The 22,097-nt window shown below is 43.5% G+C and overlaps 1 protein-coding gene across 9 annotated transcripts in view; it reads right to left on the bottom strand.

Moving 5' to 3' along the window:
* Positions 1 to 7,788, bottom strand: part of SLC25A26 (solute carrier family 25 member 26) — an 89,450-nt gene extending 81,662 nt beyond the window's left edge. For 8 of the 9 annotated variants that reach the window (XR_012624686.1, XR_012624681.1, XR_012624683.1 and 5 more), the window contains exons 1-3: positions 7,605 to 7,788; positions 5,519 to 5,675; positions 3,791 to 3,900 (exon numbers count right to left, since the gene is read on the bottom strand). Coding sequence is in view for 3 of the 9 variants with exons in the window: in XM_074835947.1 (XP_074692048.1) it covers positions 3,791 to 3,900; positions 5,519 to 5,675; positions 7,605 to 7,637 (300 nt within the window). In the remaining 6 variants the exon portion in view is untranslated. The remainder of the gene's footprint in view (positions 1 to 3,790; positions 3,901 to 5,518; positions 5,676 to 7,604) is intronic. The other variant, XM_074835949.1, reaches the window with a different exon arrangement.
* Positions 7,789 to 22,097: the final 14,309 nt, after the last annotated feature.

Here is a 22,097-nt window from a genome sequence, read left to right as displayed (position 1 = left end):
CATATCTTGATGCAATCTTTGCATTTTTTTCCTCTTTGTCTATTTTATTATTTTTACTGGGTCGCATTCAAAACACAGATTAGTCAGCATTAACATATCTCTAAGCTTAGCACATACTCACATTTTATTGATGCACAAGGAGGTAGCTGACTCATTTATGCTCACCAGTGAAGGAGCAGCAAACCTAGAAATCCACTGTCAGTTTCTTGCTCTAAATCTTAATTTCTCCATTTTGTAAAAAGAGAGTTTGGAAATGCAAAGAGGTGCTTTGGGAACCCTAACATGACAGAGTCTTTGGCTTATTATTTCATATTTAAAAGCGATTTATAGCATAGTAATTATTAAAGTGTACAAAGGAGAAGTACGTATTAAAAAAACCTGCTGACAAAATACTAGTCCCAGTGGTTATGCCCTGATTAAAACTTAATGACTAATCAATAACACTGTAATTATAACTTTCACCCTGATGCGATTTGGGATAGTTTATATATTTCTATTGATCAGCTAAGACTTTATGTAAAACAAATGTGAGAAGATCTTGCTTTGTGCTATTTTTATTACAGGTTTGTTGTAGCAAACCTCTAAATCCCTATCTCAATTATTTTAGAGCTTAGTTCTCCCATCACACCAAGAGGAGAAGAAAAGCTAGCAAAAAGCAGAATCTTACGAGCTGAAAAATGGCTGTTACAACACCGCAGTTTCCACACCATAAAGTCAGATTGCCATTTCAATGGCTATCACTGCATATTTCTCTGGCCTTAGAGAAGCAAGAGCCAAGCAGATGAGACAGCCCTGATCAACTCATTTAACTATGCTGCATCCCCATTTGTCAGCCCAAAAAATGATTAAGTGCCTGAACTGTAAGGGTCACAAGACTACAGACCACCTTGGAAAAACAGGCAACAGGTTCTGTAATCATGTAAGGAGTCATCTGTAGCCAACTGTTCTTTGTCTGCTGATGACTGAATTACCCTGTTATAGTTTTCTCACAGAATCCTCACAGGCAGAGAAAGTATGCTATAAATTACCCACTCACAAAAGAAGAGACCTTTCTTTTCAGAGGAGTTTATCACAGAGCACTTGCACCCCTTCATGAGCCCGATCGTCATTTTGCTTGATTCTGAAACAGCACTTGAGAAGTTTAAAACACCTCTTGGATCTGCTGTTCCATGAGATGCCAGGCAAACAAGGAATTTAAGGGCTATGCATTGCTGTAGCGGTGAAGAACCTCGCGCTGATTTCTAACAGCCTGTATAGAATTTCCATGGCAATGAGTTCTGTGCATTGCCTTAAGTCAGAAGTCACAACTTGACAGCACAGGATCTAATCAAGACCAAAAAGGATCCACCTGAGGCAGCAACACAAACATATCCCACCCAGTCCTAAATCTATCATGTTCTATCTACTCAGGCCTATAACCACTACCAGAGTGGTTAGTAGGTGCTGCATTCACCTACCTTCATGTGTTTGGTATGTTAAATTAAGTTCCCTGGCTAAGTCCCATTCAATCTAATCAGCATCATTTTCACAGAAGACTAAAAGTTACTTGGGAATCAAAGCTGAACCCACAGAGAGCAGGGAAAGCTGAGCTGCTTCCCGTGGGAAGTAGTAGGCTATGCTGGTGCAATAGCGAGGCACCTGGTGGTAAGCCAAAATGGCACAGATCCCTCTGCACCCCTGGTAGCTTGGGACCAACCGACAAATAAGGTAAGCCTCCACGGGGAGTACGAATACACAGCTACCTGTGATGGAGAGGAAGAAGCCAGTGTCACAAGAGATTTAAAAACTAAGTTAATAAAAGCAGAATATGGAACCACAGACACGATATATTTTTCTGCCCCACATCATGGGCTAAGTTGCAAAAGAGCCAGAAAAGCTCATTTCCAACAGCCCATTCTTCTCCCCCACACTTGTGGAGACACAGCAATTCACACCCCATTTCACCACTGCAGTGCCAAGAAACACCCAAGTGTGACAAAAGCAGGAGAAAGGAGGTGGACAGCGCTGGCAGGAACAGCAATGGACTGTTTACAGCTGGACACCCTGCCCCGAACACTGCCAAGGCACTGTGCCAGCTCTGCAGTTAGAAACGAGGAGTATCTGGGGAAAGAAGGATTTTGCTGAACCTAGAATAAATTTGATTCAGCTAACCCAAAGCAACTTTGCTCTTTTTGTCTGCAAATAACCTTGGAAACAGTTTTTAAAAACACAATATTCAAGCCTCTAGGATAAAGCATCATCACCTATAGACAAGTTTGTGTCTGGATCACATAGAAATGGTCATTGATCACATCCAGAAGTGTTCTCTTTCAACACTTTCTACAGTCTATTTGCACAGTTCCTGTTACAGAGTGTCACGTACTAGCTCTTACCAGAGCTAAACTTTCAACTCTGTGGATCTACAGGTTGTCCAGTCACCCTGGCATTACAGGCTGGCAGCAAAATTAATTTTATGGTCTTAAACTGGAATATAAAAGTCAAAGCCTTGACATTTCCTTAGTACTGAAAACTTTTCCTTCTCTCAAAAAAAAAAAAAAGCTAAGGAGTGGTTAATATAAGCTGGGAAACAGCCTAGATAGATTGGAAAGTCACAAGGGCAAGAGGTATTTTGTTACTTAAATTCAATAGGCTAATGCTATTTCATTTGTAACTTACAGTATAAAAAACAAACAAAAACCCACCCACTCACACACACAATTAATTCCTGCAAAGTCCATGCTGTTAACAAGCCAAGGGCAACCTACACATCAAAACGAGAGGCTTCTCTTGTGACCTTCCTTAACGATCATCTAAAGTGTTCAACAGAATATGGTCCCAATTATTCTGGGTATTGTATAAACCCAGGCAAAGCAAGCCATTACCTGCAGCTCCAGAACCTGCTGTAAACAAAGTAACGGATTTAATGGATAAGAAACACAGCATCTTTTTCAAAAAGTAGGAGGAGTTTCCAAAAAGCTTGTATATAGAAATTATTTTCATTATTCACATGTATGTTTATCCTGCAATAACCCAACCAATACACTAAACTAAGGGCTAGAACTATCAGAGAGACCCTGTGAAAAGCTGTCACTAAAACATACAGATGTTCATCCTGAGGGAAAAAGCTTCATTAGATTCCCCATGACACCTTCCACCGAGACAGGCTTCGTCAGGAAAGCACTACACATCATTTGGTAAGTGAAGTTACACAGCCTCCAGCTGCCCAATCCTGTCACATCACTTTGTACACCCACTAAGAGAGCCTGCTTGTAAATGCAATAAAATACTTTGATAAATGGCGTTGGCTGAATGGGAATGCATGAAGGGAAGGAGGAAGAGATACTGGTTCTTACACACCAAGGTGCATGGGTTTCAGGTGATGGCACCTACCTACTTTACATAAAACATTATTGTCTTACGGTTATTTTAAAAACAAAAATCCTTTCCATGACTACCCCACATGAAGCCGAAAGGCTGTAAAACCCTTTCCTGAATGTGAACACTGACACACAAGCACTACAATGTGAAGGTGTATTCATGTTTTGGAACAATCCACACTTCCACTATCTACTGACTTAGCAAGATCAGCCAATAGGCCTATTAAGAATTGTTACTGACTCGTTTATTCATTTTGAAACAATCCTTACAAGTGCCAACACTTAATTAAAAAGTAATATTTTAGTAATCACTGTCACAAGTATAAAGATGGTCAACACTCAAAAAAGTCAGATAGGACACCAAACCTGAGTTTTCATAATTGAATGGTTTCCTCTCTCCCCACAGACACACAATATGTGAACTTCTTCCTTACCACTTCCCCAAGGGAGGCAGCCATCATGTGTGTTGCTGGAGTCAAGTAGGATGCAGAGCCATGGTGCAGCACAGATTTCACATTCTCGTAGGTGATAAAAAATGCAGCAGCTGAAATTCAAGAATACATGCGGTCATTTAACTGTTCCTCCATCACAGAACTAGCACAAATACATTTAGACATGGATTTTGTCATTTATTATTCTGCAACTGTAGTTGAAAACGGGATATTTTTGCCCCAAAAGAGTACAACCATATCAACACAATCTGTGGGATAACTCCTTCAGAAGTTCATGCTCCTGGCTATCACTGGCAAACCTCCCATTAATATCAAAGGTGTCAGGACTTATGGCCATATTTAGTATTGAGATAAGGAAAGATGTGTTAGTCATGAATGTCCAGTGGGTTTTGAAAAAATAGTATCTTCCATATTCATAGATAGGAAGGGTAAAGAGGAGGTTGTTTGGTTGAATTGGATGGATGGTCTTTATTTTTTAGAAAAAAAGCAAACAATCCAAACAAACCAACCAGTTGATTAATGGAAAAGAAAAAAACCAAGGCAACCCAGAAGTCATCAATACAAGACTGCTACCCTGCAATGCGCAAAACTGTTTCAGTAGCAGTTATTAATAACTTCTTCCTAGCTACCATCAATTTAATATTTTGCACTTTAGCTCCATAAAAAAATTCTTCCAAGCTTATGAAGGACTAGTAAAAGTCCTGTCCAGTGAACAAGAAACATACAAAACTAAGCTGAGCATAGCAACATGAGCTGTGTTTATTCACTGCAACAGTCAACTACAAAGGCACTTGCACCTTAAGGGTTACTCCTTTTCCTAAAGGTAATTTCTGTTCTCAGTCATATGTTGGAAAGATAAAACCACAGTTCAGATTTTGAAGATGTAAATCCTGAAAAAACTGAAATGTCTTGCGGGGGAACAGGTTTTAATTGTAAAGAAGGGCTATGTGAATTGCCTTCTGCTAATCAAAAGATGCTTATCACCTCAAAAGGAGATAACAGAGCAGACAAGATAAAGAACTGAATTTTTTAAAACCATCTTAGGAAGGACATCAAACATCTGAAGGTGTCAGTGGATTTGTCAGCAAAGTTCTCCTAACATTTACTACTGACAGCATAGCTTGCTACTTTTTTATCCCTCCCTACAAAGACAAAATGGACAAAGGCATTAGGAATTTTAGATGCCTGCAGGGACTACAACCATTTACTTTTTTAAAACTTCAGTTTCAAAAGTGTTCCCGATGTCTATGTGCATTGTAAATGTAGTTGTTTCTAGGAAGGCATAGCAATCCCAGGGCAATTAGCTCAGAGACCTCCAGTGCTCAAGCACTTGGAATTTTGTTTCATTTCCAGCACCATGGAAGAGTGGGTCATGACAAAAGTGTCCAGGGCAAGCAAGACTCAAGCCCTCTTTGGCACCTGGAAATGCTTTAGGGTGCCCCTTTAAGTAAGGACAGGCTTATAAGACACATCCAGGAACACTTCCAAGGTGTAAGGGTTGCTTTTCAGAGTAAACATGCAGCAGCCTTCATTCCAGGCTTGCTCAAAGCGTTTGTTCAATACTGTACAATTCTAGAAACTGCTTTTCACAGCTGGACATGGACTCACAGAATTCAGTCACCTGCAGGAGAGGAAGCCACAGACATAAATGGCCTATACTGTGTAAGTTCCCACTTAAAGAAGACAAAGCATAAGCCAAAGAAAATTTACCATTTGGAAAGGATCCTATAGCAGTGGAAGGAACACCAGCATAGATGCCACGAAAACCACCAGCCTTCCTAAATCCTTGAGGACTCTGCAGTCTTGTTTTTACAGTATCCAGGGGAAAAAGGATCAAGTCGACACAGACACCAGCAACTCCACCGGCCTTTGAGACAAAACCGTGGAATAAAGCGCATTAATATTCATAGAGGTGAAGCTGTGGTGCTTCTGTGAGTAACTGAGACATGCCTAAACCAAAGCACTACTGACCATATCCTTTCTGAGGTCAAATTATAAACTGATACAGACCTCAATAGCTTCTATAGCTATACAAGGAAGCTTCAAGAAAAGAAAGCAATAGATATTACAACCTTTAAACCATTTTTAAGGTATTTTCAAAACAATCCCAGTGGTTTGAATAGCACAAGCAAAGCAATGCAACACTTTCCCACTACACATAAAAGCAAGACAGTGAATGCCACTTATCAAGATGACACAGTGAAGAATGACCAGCACCTCTAGGAAGTTGCGTGATAAGAGTGATAAGATCGGGGAAAGACAGAAGCAATTCTGCTTCCCCTGTAATCATCTCTAGAAAGCACATTGACATTTGTCTAGCAAACTTCTTCATTTAAAGTGTTACCCCCCTATTTCCTTTGTTGAAAAGCCTGAAGTAAAACTGCTTTATGTTCTTTTGCTGACAAAAGCCTGAAACAAACCCCCACATATTAAATAAAAATGTTTTCAAAGTCATAAGGAAAAGGGGAAGGTTTTTATCCAAAGTAATTCTTAAAACCAAACCCTAAAAAAATCATTCCAACTAAAGCTCAATCTTTATCAATTGTCTGTGTTTCTACATTATTTTCTTTTTTAAATTTCCCTAGGACATGGATGACCTGTAGAAAATAATTACTTGTCAAAAAAAGGAGGAGGAAACTGAAATAAATAGAAAAACTAATTTTAAAAAAAATTCAATGAGACATTATTTAGATGCACTGTTACTCAGAACAGAGAACATAGTTTGAAGTCTACCTCATATAGAACAGCACAAAAGAAACAGCTGCACAGATTTTTACCTCTGCCTGAAAACAAATCACGTGTCTTACTCTGATCTTTTTGTCAGGGCCAACCAAGGATTCAGAGAGGTGTTCACTATCTACTACTAAAGTTTTAATCAATAAGTTAATTACTCTTTTAATCTAGTTGGCTATTTTGCATGCATTGATTTTTCTTCACTCTTTTTCATCAAAATCCTTATCTGCTCAAAATAACATTGATCAGATTTAATCAGATTTAATCTAGCCATCTGTTAAAACATGAATCAGAAGTTACTAATTGCTTCTTTAGTTTTCAAAGTTCTGTATCTTAAACGTCATTTAAATTCATGAAGCAGATAATAGAGCACCTGCCAGAGGGCGACAATACCTGTGCACTTACACCATCTGCAGAAAACAGTAATGATTTTTAGATAATAAGACAACTAAAATGCACCTTCTCCTTCACCTTTCAGTAACAGTAGCATGATCAGAAGCTAAACAGCTGAAAAACCTTTACCAGGAGTTGGACATGCCTATTAAACTTAACCCTATCGAAACGATTAAACAAAACCAGGACCTAATTCAATTGCTCCGAACCATGATGTTGGAGCTGGCAGCCGGTTGCCCCTGGAGTATTTGGCGCAGGGAGCTCAACCCTCCCAGCAGGCGCAGGGCCCGCAGCTCCCCCTCACGCTAGTCCAGGGCACCATGTCCATGATTTTCCCCACAGAACCCAGAGCGAACGGTGGATATTTCCAAGGAGGCCCCCGGCTATGGAGACTAGGGGCTTTACACCCCCGCACGCGACGCTGCGGAGAGCACACATGGAAAAATAGATTTTTAGGGTGGGAAACACAGCGCAAGGCACGCGCTTCACAGTGCGCCCACCCGGCAGCGCCGCAGCCTCTCCACGGCCCCAACACCCCCCGCCCGCGGGTGGCTGTTGAAGCCAAGAGGAGACGAGCCCAGGCGCGCTCCCGCCGCCCTTCAGCGCTGCGCCGGCAGCCGAGACCGCCGCGTCGCCTTGGCAACGGGCAGGCCCGGGCCCGCGCACTCACCGCCAAGGCCGCCCAGGACTCCCGCGGCTCCATGCAGGGGTGGCGATAGCGGGTGGCGACACGGCGCGGCACAGACCGGCTCCCCGCACCGCGGGACGGGACTAAACGCCCCGCTCTAGCCGTGCCCCGGGCTGCGCACGGGCGCAGCCATGTTACTGCCCCTGACCCGTGGTCAGGCGGGAACGTGACGTCACTGCGCCTGTGCGGAGCGCTGCGCATGCGCACAGCGGGCCGCGACGCCGCTGCCTCAACCCCGCCCCTCCCTCTGCCCTCAGCGCGGCGCGGGGCGGGGGGACATGGCAGGGCCTGAGCCTCGCACTAAAGCGTTAGCGCTGAAAGAGCAAAGGCACACGTTAGTTATCACCAGGCATTAATTAGTTATTACTTAATGGTGATTTGCTGCGCGCTAGCAGCCGTGCCGCTCCAGAAGAGGGGGGAAAGAGGCGTTTTTGCTGCCCCTGCTGCGCAGCTGGGCCCAGGTGGCCCTGAGATGCTGGTGGCTGCTGCAGCGGCCGGTTTCTTCCGCCTGGGGCTGGGATCTCTTTAGAAAGCAAACCTACCTTCATAGGAGAAAAAAAAGGCATTTTTGACGGGCAAACACTTCTGAAGACACTTCGGGTTTTTCATCAAATCATGCCTGTAAGCGCAAACATGGTGCTGCTGACACCGTCCTGCGCAGACTTTCTGTGGGCCGTTCCTGGGAACAGCAGATCAAAGCAATGTGCAGAGAAAATAATAAAGCCTCCTGACAGGGTCATTTCTTCTGCCTGTTCCCAGAAGGTGTGTTGGCTCTCCCTGGAAGGGAAAATGCCATTTTTGACTCCCATCCCATCAGAAATACTTTTGTATTCTGCATTTGTGTTTTCCTGAGGCCTCTCCCCCTCTCCACAAAGGGCATTCAAATCAGCAGTGGTTTCAAAAGTTGCAAAAAAGATTTTGGCACAGAATCCTCATACAATCCTCACCCAGCAAGAAACCACACTTGAAATTATGGGAAATATGATTCTGAGGGAGGGAGAAGGGGTAAATGTTGGAGAGCACTATAGTTCACGCAGAGAACCAGAAAATCAGCAGGCCTCAATTCAAGATTTCCTTGGCTGCAAGCACATCATTTGGGATGATTATTGGATGTAGCAGCTGAGGATGTGACGATGCCTCACATTCTCAGCATCAGTAACCGCCTTCAGGCAGCTCAGCTCCTCTTCATCAAACTGCTAAGGGTGTTTGCAGGTGGGAAGCACCCTGCTGTCCTGTCCTGTAACATCTGGATGCAGCAACATAGTGGAGTTGCCAACTCCAGCAAATTTATTACAACTCTCCTGCAATGCTGTGATTTTTTTTTCTGAACTGCCTCAGTCCCCAGAGACAGACAGTGTTAGAGTAGTGTTCATTGCATTTAGTCTTCATTTTCGTTTGAGTGAAAAGCTCAAAACTCTGCAGGCAAAACCAGAAAGAACCTGAACATATTATATTTTTCAACCTCCTTTGATTTTTAAGGCAGGTCCTTGATTTTCTGGTCCTAACTTAGTATTTTTATGATAATCTGGTGGGTTATCAATATTTTAGTTTAGGCTTTGTCATGTTTATTGAGGATCACTTCTTGTTTTCATATCAGGACATGATCAAACAAGTGGACTTCTTTGACATTACTAGCACACCTGTCCCCAGCATGGCTGGCTGACCACCTTTCTTCCAAAGCCTGTGATGTGCATGAAGCCTAAGTCAGGCCAGTTTGCTGTCCTAGGAATTAATTCCTGAAAACTTTGATTCTGATTCCTGGAAGAAGCAGGAGCCACAATTACATATTTCAGCTGTAATGCATCAAAGACTGGACTGTGAGTAGTTATTATAACACCCAGCAGAGTACCTGGCTTTCTGAAAGAACCCTGCTATTTAGACAGAAATAAAAATGATGTGAAATCTACCATTTCCAGCTGGTGTTCTGGTAAATGACTAAATAAACACAAAAGCTGAAAGTTCCTCAGTTTCCAAGTCCACGTCTGTCATTAAATTAGGTACTTTGGAGCGATATTGAGGGAAAAATTGGACATCTGCAGTAAATGAAGCATGCTTTTAGAGTTACTGCCCCATACAACCCACTGATGGCAGCACTTAAAACGAGACCTTATTCCCCACGTGTGCCCAGGAAGTCTCTTGATGTAAAGGTTCTTGGGGTCACAGCAAGAATTTTTCACATTGTTCAGTGCAAAACTTTCAGATACACTCTGTGGCAGTGACTCTTTTTATTTATCACCTTCTGTCAGAAGAACTGCTGCTGCATCGGAGAGGTCACAACCTCCTATTCTTCCAAGCCACTGTCTGTCTTAAATGAACAAGTTCTGCTTAATGCCGCAGGCCAAACATTAATCTTTGTGCTAAGTCCTTCACAATGGACTCCCCCCAAGCTTGCAGAGTAAATTGAGTGAAGGAAGAGATCTGTTTTCTTCCGTTGTTTCTTCCTTGCGGGGAAACGCCGCAGGTGCTCCCCAGCATCTCCACTGCAAGTGAAGAAGATGGGCTGAGCAGAAAAACCTAGCCCAGGCACAGGAAGTGCACTGCACCTGACCGATGGATCTTTGTGGTCCCATACCTTCGCTCAACCCTGTTTTCAGCTCGTTCATTGTCCTGTACCTTCTCCCAAGCCTGTTTCAGCTGCGGCTGAAGCTCAGAGGCTGGGGGGGTGAGCTGGGGAGACCAAGGAACAGCCACGTGGTGCTTCACCCAGGCACTGGGGTTCAATACCCTGTAGCAGAGGAGAGACTAGACACTTGTGTCCGTGCTGCTGCCAGTGCTATCTCTGCCAGCACTGGAGCAGCTTGGTGGCTGCCAGGTTTTTTGCTCAGCCCGTCCTTTCATCTCCTTTTTCATTCCCTGCTCCTCTTTCTTTGCCCTTCCCTGCCCATGGCTGCAGGCTGGTAAGAGTGCTTTTAAAAATGACCATTATGCCTACAGCACCTCACCTGCTTCCCTCAGCCTTTGCAGCACATAAAAGCCTTGGCAAGAGATGAAAAGCCTTTTAATTACAGTATGATAAAGAACATATTGCATCTGTGGATGCACTGAGTGGGATATGAACTGCCAAGAACACAGCAATCCTCTAGCTTATACTCTGCAAAAAAGAGAGATCCTAGGGAATGAGTATCAGCCACTGATGGGTCCTCTTTGTCAGCGCTACTTAAGCACCATTTTGAATCGATTTCACATTATTAATCCTTCCGCTGGCACAACAATGCACATGTACAAAAATGTCTGTATGTGTATATCTGTGTATATGTACGCTGGTTTGCATGTATTTCCTCCCCCAGCTGCTATAGGACGTCTGACACCAGCCACAGAAGATATATTGATCTGGTCATAACATATTAAAGCTGCTGAAGAGCAGATGTTAAAAACAGATTTCTTGGCATATATCAGCCCCTGGCGGTATCAGTCGCACACATGTTCCAGTTTATTTATTAAAACAATTGCTCTCCTCGTTCTGTTTATTATCATTCTCCTGGGCAATTCAGGCATATTGGAGCCAACCCCTTCCAGTCAGTCGGCCCTTCTTGGATCATCCTTTTTGCTTCAGCTCGGACAACACCCTGCAACTCTTCCTTCCTGAGAAACCAAGCCTGTCCCACTGTTCTTAAAAGCAGATGGAAATTTATCAGCTGCAAAAATTTATCCTGACATAAGTATACTGAAAATAAAGACTCAAGGATCCTTTTAATTTGATACTAAGCAGGTAAATAATGGGGCCAGGGAGGCCATCTGAAGGGGGAACGTTAATGATATGGCCACATATGGCACCCAAGAGGCTGTGACACACCACAGGCAGAGAGGGCCTGATAATTTGAAGACTAGGAACTAAACATAACTCTTTGGCCATCAAAATCTTGTTTGTCCCATTTTATGACAAACAGCTGCAGAACTGTGCAATTAGTGCGGAGCAAAGGGCCTTCCCTGAGATCACATCGGTGCATAGGAGAGCGGCGTGGCTCCATGCACCGGAAAGGTGTGACACTGGTCCTTCTTCAGGAGACAGCGTTGTCACCAGCCACCTTGAACACCCGACGTGCACACACTAAGGCAAGGCCTCCTGCCACACTCTTGCAGAAGCACAGGCTTATATTCTGCAGTTTATTTCTGCCAGGGATGGGGCAGCAATGCTCTTGGCCACAGCTTCAGCATAGTAAAATCTGAGAGGCCCCGTGACACCAAGTGGCCAGGGGCTAGTGCGCAAGGAAGCAGAGTCCCGTGGCCAGTCCATACCCCCAGGACTGATACTTATCTCCAGCAGCCACCCCATTGCCTGGTGCCCTGTAGCCCCTCTGCATGCTCAATAGCTGAGCTGCGGACCTCTACCCGCTTCCCTGGCTGTTGCATGTGCTGCTGGAGCTGCCTCCTCCAGAAAAATGAAAATTAATTCAGTATTATCCTAATATCTATCCAGCAGCGGACAGCTGGACCTGGTCAGGCAGCAGTTTTTCCAGCCTCTCCTCATTTTGTCAGTCTCCCTTTTGCTGCCTTAACTCTTCTGCAAACAACAGGGAAGACTGGTTTAATGTGGATTTTAGGTCATTTTTTGCCACTCGGACACCATAAGCTCCCCCTCATGCTTACAGTAGTGTTCTCTGTTCTTAAGAAATCTGGCAGGTTGTAGAAATTTTGCTGAAATACTAATTGCAGTAAATTTTTGTGGAAACAGATGGGGGAACCAGACAGCCAGAAATTTAATAACTCCTTTGAGTACTTAGCAGTAGAAACACTAGTCCCCAAATTCATTAAGAAAAAAAGTGATTAATGAAGATATAGATTTTGCATAATGATAGAAAGCCTTAAACTGTACAACTTTCTGATGATCCTCATTTATTCTGTCTTATTGGCTGCCTGGACAATTGAAGATGAACGGTCTGGGAAGGACAGAAAACATGCATTTTAACTACTGGGTAAAGTAAGTGAAATAATGATCCAGTGGCAATGTAGTGACCTTTTCCATGTGAACACGTCTTCCAGAGACTCTCTGCAGTTAGTCTTACAGCACAGCTGAGTTAATCTAATATTTCCATTTAGCACATAAGAGAAATGGAGAAAAATCTTAATTATGCCTGCATTTGTGGTTATAGTCCAAACCCCTGACACTGGAATCACTCACATCTGTTCTCAGCTCATTTTGTGGGCTGATGCAATGACTTAGTTGACTCAGGAAGCAGAGTTAAGAAAAAGTTTGCAAGAGGATAGCCCTAAGCTGCCCAGGCAGTTGTGCATTTCCAAACGGTCCTGGAGGAGCATCCCTGACATTCCCACAGAGCAGCTGGAACCAGGACACTGGGTTCCTTCAGCCACTGAATTGCTTGAGTCATTCTGGTGATTTAGTGCTTTCCTCTCTTTAAAAAAGAGGATTAACAGACCTGGTCTCTTCCAAAGGCTGCAGCCAGTGTTAATGAAGCATGGGGTGGGTTGTCACCTCCTAGGAGAAGAAGTGGGTGAAAGATTAGTGCTGGACCCACCGTCCCTCCCCTTCCAACCAGTATGGACCAGCAGGAGACCAAGGCCATCCTGGTGGAGGCCCAGCATGACCCCTCAGGCTATTTTGCTGGACCTTTGCAAGGAAAGACTCAATTAAAACTGGATTTCCTTGAATTTCATGTTTTTGGAGAGCTGGACATTGACCCCTCCCTGTTCCATGGAGATACATGGATCCTCCATCCCGATGTCATGGCCTGGCAGTGCCCTGCAGCGATGGTGGCCCTGGGTCCTGGGGGAGGTGTGTGGCTGCGGCTCAAGGATGACCCTCACTTCCACTGCTCATCTCCATCAGCCTCCTGGCAGAAATAAATTGCAATTGTTTCTGTACAGACAAGGAGCAATATTTTAGAAAATTAGTTCATTGCCCGCTGTTTGCTCAGCTCAGAGTTTTCATCAGCTAAATTCTTTCTCCATCTCCCAGGGAGCACGGCTGATAGGAAGTGCTTGCAATGACATATAGAGCAGCCACCGCGGCCAAAACAATCCACCTATTGGGAGATGCCACTGAAGAAAGGAGCTTAAGGGTTTATTTGAGCAGCTGAACTTCAGCATGTAAACTACAGCTATTTTTTAAATGTAAACAGTAAAAATAATACAGTTTGCTTTAAAAGAGAGTGCTGTGTGTTTGGCGCTGTGTACTTGATATAATTCATTTTTAGTATCATTTCATTCAAACAAAAGTCTTTCTCAGTCTGTTCTGGCTACTCACAGAAGGACAAAGAAACCCAAGTACATAAATGACAGCGTAGGGACAGGGAACAGAGGGCTGAAGGGAGTACAGACTCTCATAAGGACTAGCTGCTGGGGCACATGTTGCCTGCCCCAAAACTCCTGCACATCTCTTCTTGCCACCACTCCACACTGCCACCCATGTTCTGTAAGACCACATGAAGTCCTCGTTCATTTTCCCCTTCTGCAGGGCCAAGGATGGCAGTGGAGTGGATGGAGGTGACTGATCTACGGAGAGTCCCATTCCTAAATCCAAAACAGAGTCAGGGGGTGTGTGCTGCCCTGTCCCTAAGGAGGAGGTCAGCAGTGAGGGAGGAAGGCTGCCTAACCTCAGTCTTCCTTTCCATTTTCTAGTAACTAAGTCACTGATTGCAAGTCAAACCCACAGCAATGCCCCTGGAGGGAGGTGAAACAGCAGCTCCAGGAGAGCGGGGAACAGAGCTTTGTCCGCAGCCAGCTCCATTCAGCCGGTGGTCCATACACCAGAGGGGTCTGCTCACAAAACCCAAACTGCTCAACTTTATTTGTATGGGTGAGTGGCTTTCACAGCTTGGTAGCTCCACTACATCTTTCCAGAAGACTTACCGTGTCTCCAGCAAGCCAAAGTCTCTGACGGGACATGTGTAGCTCTTCCACTGGCTGAGGACCCTGCAGACCCAGCTCTGCTCCTCGCTGCTGTGCTGTGTCTTGTCACTTTAGCTGTCAAAAAGCTGCTGTTGCTGACAAAGAGACAAAAGTAGCTGGTGTTACTCAGGGACTGGGTATTTTGCAGGACTGTGGTTGCATGAGGTTTTCAGCCAGCAGCACCAGCGTTTGAGTGGTCTGTCAGAAGAAGCTAAGACAAACAGGGTTGTGGATAGCAGGTTTAAAAACACAAGACCTGGAAAAGCTGCAGATGTCCATGCATTGAAAGGGGTTGGAAAGCTCCGCATAAATGTGTTGAGGGATTCAGTGCCCTTTAATGCTGTTGGATGCTCAGCTGAACTCTTACATTAGTGCAACATCAGTCCAGCATAAATTATATCTCACCCTGGAGAAATGCAAACCCCATCTGTATGCAATGCTTGATTTTTGGATTATTATCAAGCACAAGAAGTGACTAAAACAATTGTGGGCCTAAATGTCGAGCTAAGGTGTTAATAGTCAAATGAGGCTGGGATTACAGTGAGACAAAAGTGAGATAAAACAGGATCTTGGGAGTCTCAGTAGTGCCTAAACATTTTCAGGTTCATAAATCCTGTTTACTGCAGAGGCTTAACTTTCTTGGGCGTTTTAGACAATCCCTAGAGGCATCTATGTGCATCTGTAGACACCCAAAGCCCTGGACCATTGCTGTAATAGCCACTGAATCCAGCAGGCAAGCCCAAGCCCAATAGTCAGGAGGTGATTTGCCATCACAAAAAGATGATGTTTTATCCCAATAGCATGACACCTCTGGACAGCCACGCTGCTGCTCTTCTGCACGAAGCTCCTACTGCCCTCTCCCTCTATGCACCTCTAAATCTTTACTGAGATACTTCAGTCTCATCTCGGTCCTGGCTGCAAGACATCTTCTGTGTTTTCTTTGACAGTGTGGAGCACAACCCTTTGGTGAGAGGCAGCTGAGAGGTCCTTCCCAGGAACAGCGGAAGGAGGCTGATGACAAGAAATTCTTGTTCACCCTCCTGTGACTTTCCAGGGCCCTCTTCCTTTTCCTTCTGTTTTGCAGCAATAGACTTGCCAGCATTTCTCCTCTCAATAGGATTATCAGAACTGGCTTCTGATGTGAAGTTTCCCAACGGTGAAAGTTTCTGATCATTTCTTCATATCGTGCCATCATGAGACACATTGCCATTCCCAGCCGATAACGTATCATTCGTGTTCTGTTTCAGAAAAGCCATTATCTAAGGTAAACACAAAAGCATGGGAACACCGCCTGTTTGTACATGGGGAAGGAGAAGCATATGACATGTGAATTTGCCAGATGTTACCACTCTGAATCTTACTAAAATATGCCCTGTACTGACTACGGCTGCTTTATCTGTACATGGAAGGAGTTGGAAGATAAGAGGCATTTTTACTGACAGTGCTATAATGGCCTGACCAGGCAGTCTGGGAGCAATTCCCTGACACAGCATCACAATTTCGTGAAAATGTACAGGCTGTTGACCTGGGTTTTGTGTAGTCCTGACCGCGGCTTCATTTGACAGAATCCTTCCTTCGTGTCTATTCAGACTGAGACTGTTTTCCAGAAAATTACACCAGCTCCCAATAAGTATATTTGATTTATAAAGGGACCTGACTTTTGTCCAGCTCAGATGATGCCTCATGGCATGTCTTAATGCTCTTCTGACAGTGTCTTGTGTTTGTCTAGATGGAAATATTCCAGGTGATTCAAAAATTACATGCTGCTGCTTAAAAATCTATTCTGTATATATTTGTTTTGCATATTTTGGCTTTAGAGAAAGCTGTTTAATTCTCCATCCCTCCTTTCCTCAGTCCCTCCCATTTCACACCTAGAAGTGCTTTGGAGCACGCTGTGGGGATGGAGAAGCATAGAAGGGCTTGAGCTCAGCCTGCCCACACTGTGAGCTGGCTTGGTCCATGCTTGGTCAACTGCAGAAGACTACAAGCCACATCAGCTCCTCCATGGCCACTCCTAAGGCTGTACTTTTTTGTGCACAGCACCCGGTCAACAGGTAGGGAGAATTAATGTCTGTCCATCCTCCTCTATTTGCCACCCCAGGGCTAGTTACACTCTCCAAAATGGTTCATGTCTACCACCAGCCCAGGCTCTGGAATAGATCTACAAATCTTTTTTAATGCAGCTGCAAGTTCAGCTCCCTCTTCTAGACAAGCCAACTCTTCTGCAGAGCATCCACCCTTCTGGTGCAGGCAGGGCCCATGCACCTGCCTGCGGGCAAGATGTGCCGGCTCCTGCTTGGAGATGCCCACACAGCTCCCCTCTTCAGCTCCCGACTCAAGTGCCTCCAGGGCAGATATTGCAGCTGCAAGACCTCCAGCAGCCAAGTCTGTTTTCTTTTTGCAGGGGGAGATCTGAATCTTCCATGCCAAGACTTGAGCCCAAGCTCTTCTGAAGTCTGCGAAGCCAGAGAGTGCCCTTAAGTGGTGCCTGTTTATTCCTTATTGCCTTTTATTCTTTACAGGAAACAATATGGGGAGGCTGTGCCAGAAATACAGATATTGTAATTATTATTTTTATTACTATGGAGTATGCACAGGAGCTTATTATTTTTAAGTCAGGTCAACTCTGTACCCTGTGGTGCCTCAATTTGGAAGTTCACACTTGAAAGGAGAGACAATTGCATCCATACTCATTGTCTGTCCTTGTCAGCAGGCGCGGGGCTGCACTGATGAGCTCTAATCACACACGTGAGTCCAAAACAGGGAGCGACGGCATCTCTCTGTGCACAGAATAATCAACTCTGAGTTAAATGCAGTGCTTTAAAGTGATTTGTATCCATTCTCACCCCCACCTTCTCAGTCTAATTAACTCCTCTAATAGAATTAATCAGCACGCTAAATATGAGGCTCACTAACGACTAAAAAAAAAATACCACTATCTATTCCAAAATACAATTACACTGACAAACTCAATTACATGCCTCAGTCGCTTCTGAAATTACTCACTGATATTGGACTGTGCACAATTTAAGTTTCATTGTTGAAAGAAATCATAAACACTTTCTAAATCGTACAATGTTTACAGAAATACACAGAAGCACAGCTTTTATTACCCATGTGGCAAAATTAATTTGACACGTTGAAAGCAAATGAATAGAGCTGGAGGACTCTATTCAAGTGGTATTCTTCCCACTGATACAATTTACACTGGGGGAATATCTAACACATTAACCTTATTAGACTCTGATGTAGGTAAATAGCATTTCAAAGGGAGGGAGGAGGGATCTGAATCAAAATCCTTCCTGCATTTGGATGAGAAACATCAATTTCTGTATTTCTAACTGTTTATTTAGTACAAAAAACCCTTTCACTAAGTAGGGTTTTGCTCTGAAGTCAGGAAAACTTTTGCAGCAGGGGCAGTCCACAATATGCAATTATGATCTTGGCTTTAGTCTTTTAAGTCTGGGGTAAACTCTTCATCTGAAAATAAACTCCAATCAGATTTGATTATGCGAGTTTAGCTGAATTTGCAAGTCAAAAGAGGAAGAAAAATGTTGCTTGTTTTTTTAATAACCAAGTTTATCAAAGTTCATCTTGATCTGAAGATACAGAGAGAGGCTTCCTGAACTTTTTCTTTGTCTAGTCATACACAACACCTGCTTCTCAGTTTAATTTCTTTTCAAACTGTGATACCAATGATACTAACATTTCTAACCTAAGGGATGGAGCTGCTCTTGCTTGCAATTGGCCACAAGTACATAAAGATTCGAGCTCCAGGCTGGCGAAGCATATGTTGAACTTGAAACACCCGTATCCTATTGCAAGAAAAAACCTCTCATACTTTGCAAGAGCTTGCATCCTTGCAGAACCCATATAACTGTTTTATACCTGTTGAGCCTAAAAATTGCAGTGGCACTTGCCTAGTAGGGATTTCTCATCTCAGTAGAGTCAGTTACTGAAGGAGCTAAGGATTACTCAAAATTCCCTTAGGGGAAAAAAAAAAAAAAAAAGTCCAGCGTTTTGAGGAGTGCTCCAGGGAGGCAAGGAACATCCTGCTGGGTCTCACATTCTGCTGAACTCGAGGGAGACCTGGGATCTGTCAAAGAGATGAGGGATCAGGAGTCCCAGTTTTAACCAGAACATTAGAGGTGTTAAACTTTGGGCAGATGCATTCAGAGATCTAACACCTGCTCCACAGGCTCTTTTCTTCTGGCACCGGGTTGATAGTGGGAAGTTGTGTTTGTACCTGCATGTTTGAGTGAACTGACCTCACATGCTGTGCTCTGCTGATGTCCTTACCTCTGGGCTTCCCCACCCACCCACCCCATCCCCTGCTCTAAAACAGAGGAGAAACCAAAACACAGGGAAGGAAGATTGTTAAATACAAAACGATGATTGGTCTGTGTTAGTGAAGATGACTTTCTCCTTTCATTTCCCTTAAAAACTATTGATGCTTATCATATGCTGGGACAGTACCATTTTAGGGGTTGGACAACAGAACAGGAAGGGATCTCCAGAGGAATCAATCCCACATCTTCTGGGGAATGTTTGTCGTATTTTGGCTTTTTGATATGCCCATTTATTTCACAGCATCCCAGTACCCATATCCATGCCCTACTCCCTTTCCTGTTAGAGCTCCCTTTGCGCACAGTCTGCCAATTCACATCCATCTATTATCTGTTACTCCCTTCCTCTGCTTCAGGTATTTAAATGTAGCAAAATATTAAACCAAATTTTATTCTAATCCACGTTTGCAACCCTATAGCCACTCCTGTTAGAAGTACTATAGAATGGCCACACAGTTTCACAGCTGAAGATGCACGTTGGGATAAAGACAAATCAGCGGTATGAAACTGGGGCCTTGCGCAAAAGGCTTCTTTTGCTGGAACTCAAGAATAAGACTCACTTCGTGAACTAATAGATTTTATACTTTCATCAGAGGAATATCATTCATCAAAATGAAACCTTTCAGGAAGATTAGAGATGGGTAGCTATTCCACATCCAGGCACCTTCTTTATTAATTCTGCACATTTCTGCAGTCACCAGTGATGCATTAGATGACACTTGCAAAGGATTACAGACCTGATACAATATTAGATAAAAATTACAAGTGAGAAGCTATTTTACTGCTATTTATTTTCATCAACTAAGCATTGCTCTCCTAAATGCCATTCTAGTTTGGTCGATATTGGCTTTTCAGGCTGCTGAGAAGTTTTGTAATTCTTTTTTGTTCGTAGCTTATGTATAGAAATCAATACTAGCTTGCAATTTGTTGAGACCAAAATGGTCATGTTAGGAGTAACATATGCCTGATTTCTCCTTGCATTCTATTCCCAGTCCCTCAGCAGAGTAAGAATTGGATTCATTTCTTAGTCAATCTATGATATCTAATAATTAAAACCGGTTATTTCCACAACCCACACACATATTTTTTTATTAACCTCACACTGAAACATAACTGAACAAAGCAAGCACGAACATGGCTGTGAGTCTTCCTTAACATCACTGGTGTCAAAGGGAATCCTTTCTTTGATTCAGGGAAAGCTGAAAGAAGCTCCATCCTCAGCAAGCACATCTAAAATAGCCTGAATATTGGTCAGTGGGGAATGAAGCCAACTAAATCTTTGAATTCTTTGTATTCTTCTGTTCTTGAAAGTTTAATGGTGTACATGGATTTTATTTTTTATAAATATACCTGCAGTAACTGTAAAATAAGCCTTAAAAATTCTGACTTTTCAAGGAAAGAGAAGCAGGTGAAAGGGAATGTCTTACCGAATGTTGGGGCTTGGCTGTGGAAGATACAAATTAAGGTCTCTAGCCCACCTCTTTTGAGGAGGAGGCTTGAACTGAAAGCATGCTGGAGCGCTAACAAAGGATGCAAGTCAATGAGTACTTCATGATTTGCGCAGAATAAAAGATACCAACGTAATCACATATGATAAAATTACAATGGCTTCATTCCAAATGTGAAATAGGACAACTTCACATAATAGCCTACAGGCTAGGACACTCAGGTGACACTTGCTCATACATCTGCTGCAAACTAAGGGGTGTGGCAGCGGAAAAGGACTAACATGTTTTCCACATCCCATTTACTCCAGTCATTGAGATACCTAGGGACTGTCTTTCCGTTTTGATCAGAATTTGTGCTCACACCATCAGAAATAGATATTTCACCGGTTATCAGATAGATCAGTAATGGTTAACTACAAAATAAGCAGACTTGAGATCTCCTTTTCTGAAAATCAGCTGGGAATTGCTTACTAGCTTCAAAACCTAACCACAAAGAGTTCAGCTTTGAGTAACGTTTCCACATCACAACTGATTCATCTCAAATCTTATGTTGCAAGGAGCAAACGCCACCGAAAGAGTCACAATTTTTGGTCACTGCAATGTCAAACATCCATTGAAATTTTCTGGACCGAGACTACCATCTAGTGTCCTGATGACAAACTGCGGGTTCTTTGGGGGGAAAAAAAACGTACAATCCACTTGTTTGTTCACTTCTATAATTACATTATCATAAATAATTCATCTCCTGAGACACATGTACAAACAGAAGAGAGACTGAAGGCCACACAATTCCATCTCACTTTCCCAGTTGAATTAGAATAGAAAAGTCAACTAGGCTTATGATCTTGGAAAAAAAGCTCTGAGCTGGTTTAATAATAGCTCTCACAGGAAGCCTAAGTGGTGTGTTTGGTTTCCATATTTTTCTTTCAAAGGTGCTGTAAAACTGATAACACATTAATGCTCTGATTAGCACACCTGGGATATTCCAACAGAACTGGCACAGATCAAGCATGGAATCTCAGTGCCTCACAGGGCATCTCTTGCTGCCTTGGGAGCATCTTCAACTCCCCGTGGAGAAGCTCATGACACAGGTCCACTGGACCAATCATGCTTCAAGAAACTTCACAATTCCTGGTGCAGGGGTGATGAGCGTGTTCAGAACCTCTTCAGGATGCCAGAAGAGTTAGTTTTCCTCTAAAATGGGTCTCCCAAATCAAGAGCCTTCTTGTAGCCCCTGCTCAGCTGCCATGACTGCTTCAGCAAGGGGCAGGTGACTTCAGTAATATTAACCTAATTAAGTGATAGTCTTTCCCTGCTGTGGCCATGCTGCAAAATCAAGTCCAAAGAGATATCAAGTGATTCACCAGACCTACAAGGCTGCCTGAAGGGGAAGAGGACTCTGTTCTGGCCAGGTTGCTGCAGGGGAGACTGGAAAACACAGTAGAAGCCACTGAAACACTGAATGGTTTAAAAAAATTAAATGCCTTTTCCAGCTTTTGACTTTTCTTGAATTACCATTCACTTTCTATTATACTTTCCAAAATAATTTCAAAACAAAAACTACAAAGAGAAGTTCCCCTTTGACCTACAAAATCTCTTGTGCCTTTCCAAGAGAAGTTGACTTAAAATCCTCCCATTCCCCCACTCACAGTTTCAGTGTGCTGCAACAACATTTTCAACTAGAAAAATATTGCATTAGGGACTGTTAAGGCAGCTCGGCTTTATTGCAGATATTGAATGGGCTGTGACAGACTGCACCATGCCAGGCTTATTTGGTCTTCCACCGAAAACACTGTAGTTCAGAGAAAGCCTTTAACCTGCTGACAGCAAAGAAG

The sequence above is a fragment of the Strix aluco genome, chromosome 11 (genome assembly GCF_031877795.1).
Source record: "Strix aluco isolate bStrAlu1 chromosome 11, bStrAlu1.hap1, whole genome shotgun sequence".
NCBI classification, from domain to species: Eukaryota; Metazoa; Chordata; class Aves; order Strigiformes; family Strigidae; genus Strix; species Strix aluco.
The sequence above is the reverse complement of the archived record's forward strand: the minus strand, read 5'-3'. Positions and strand labels throughout refer to the sequence as shown.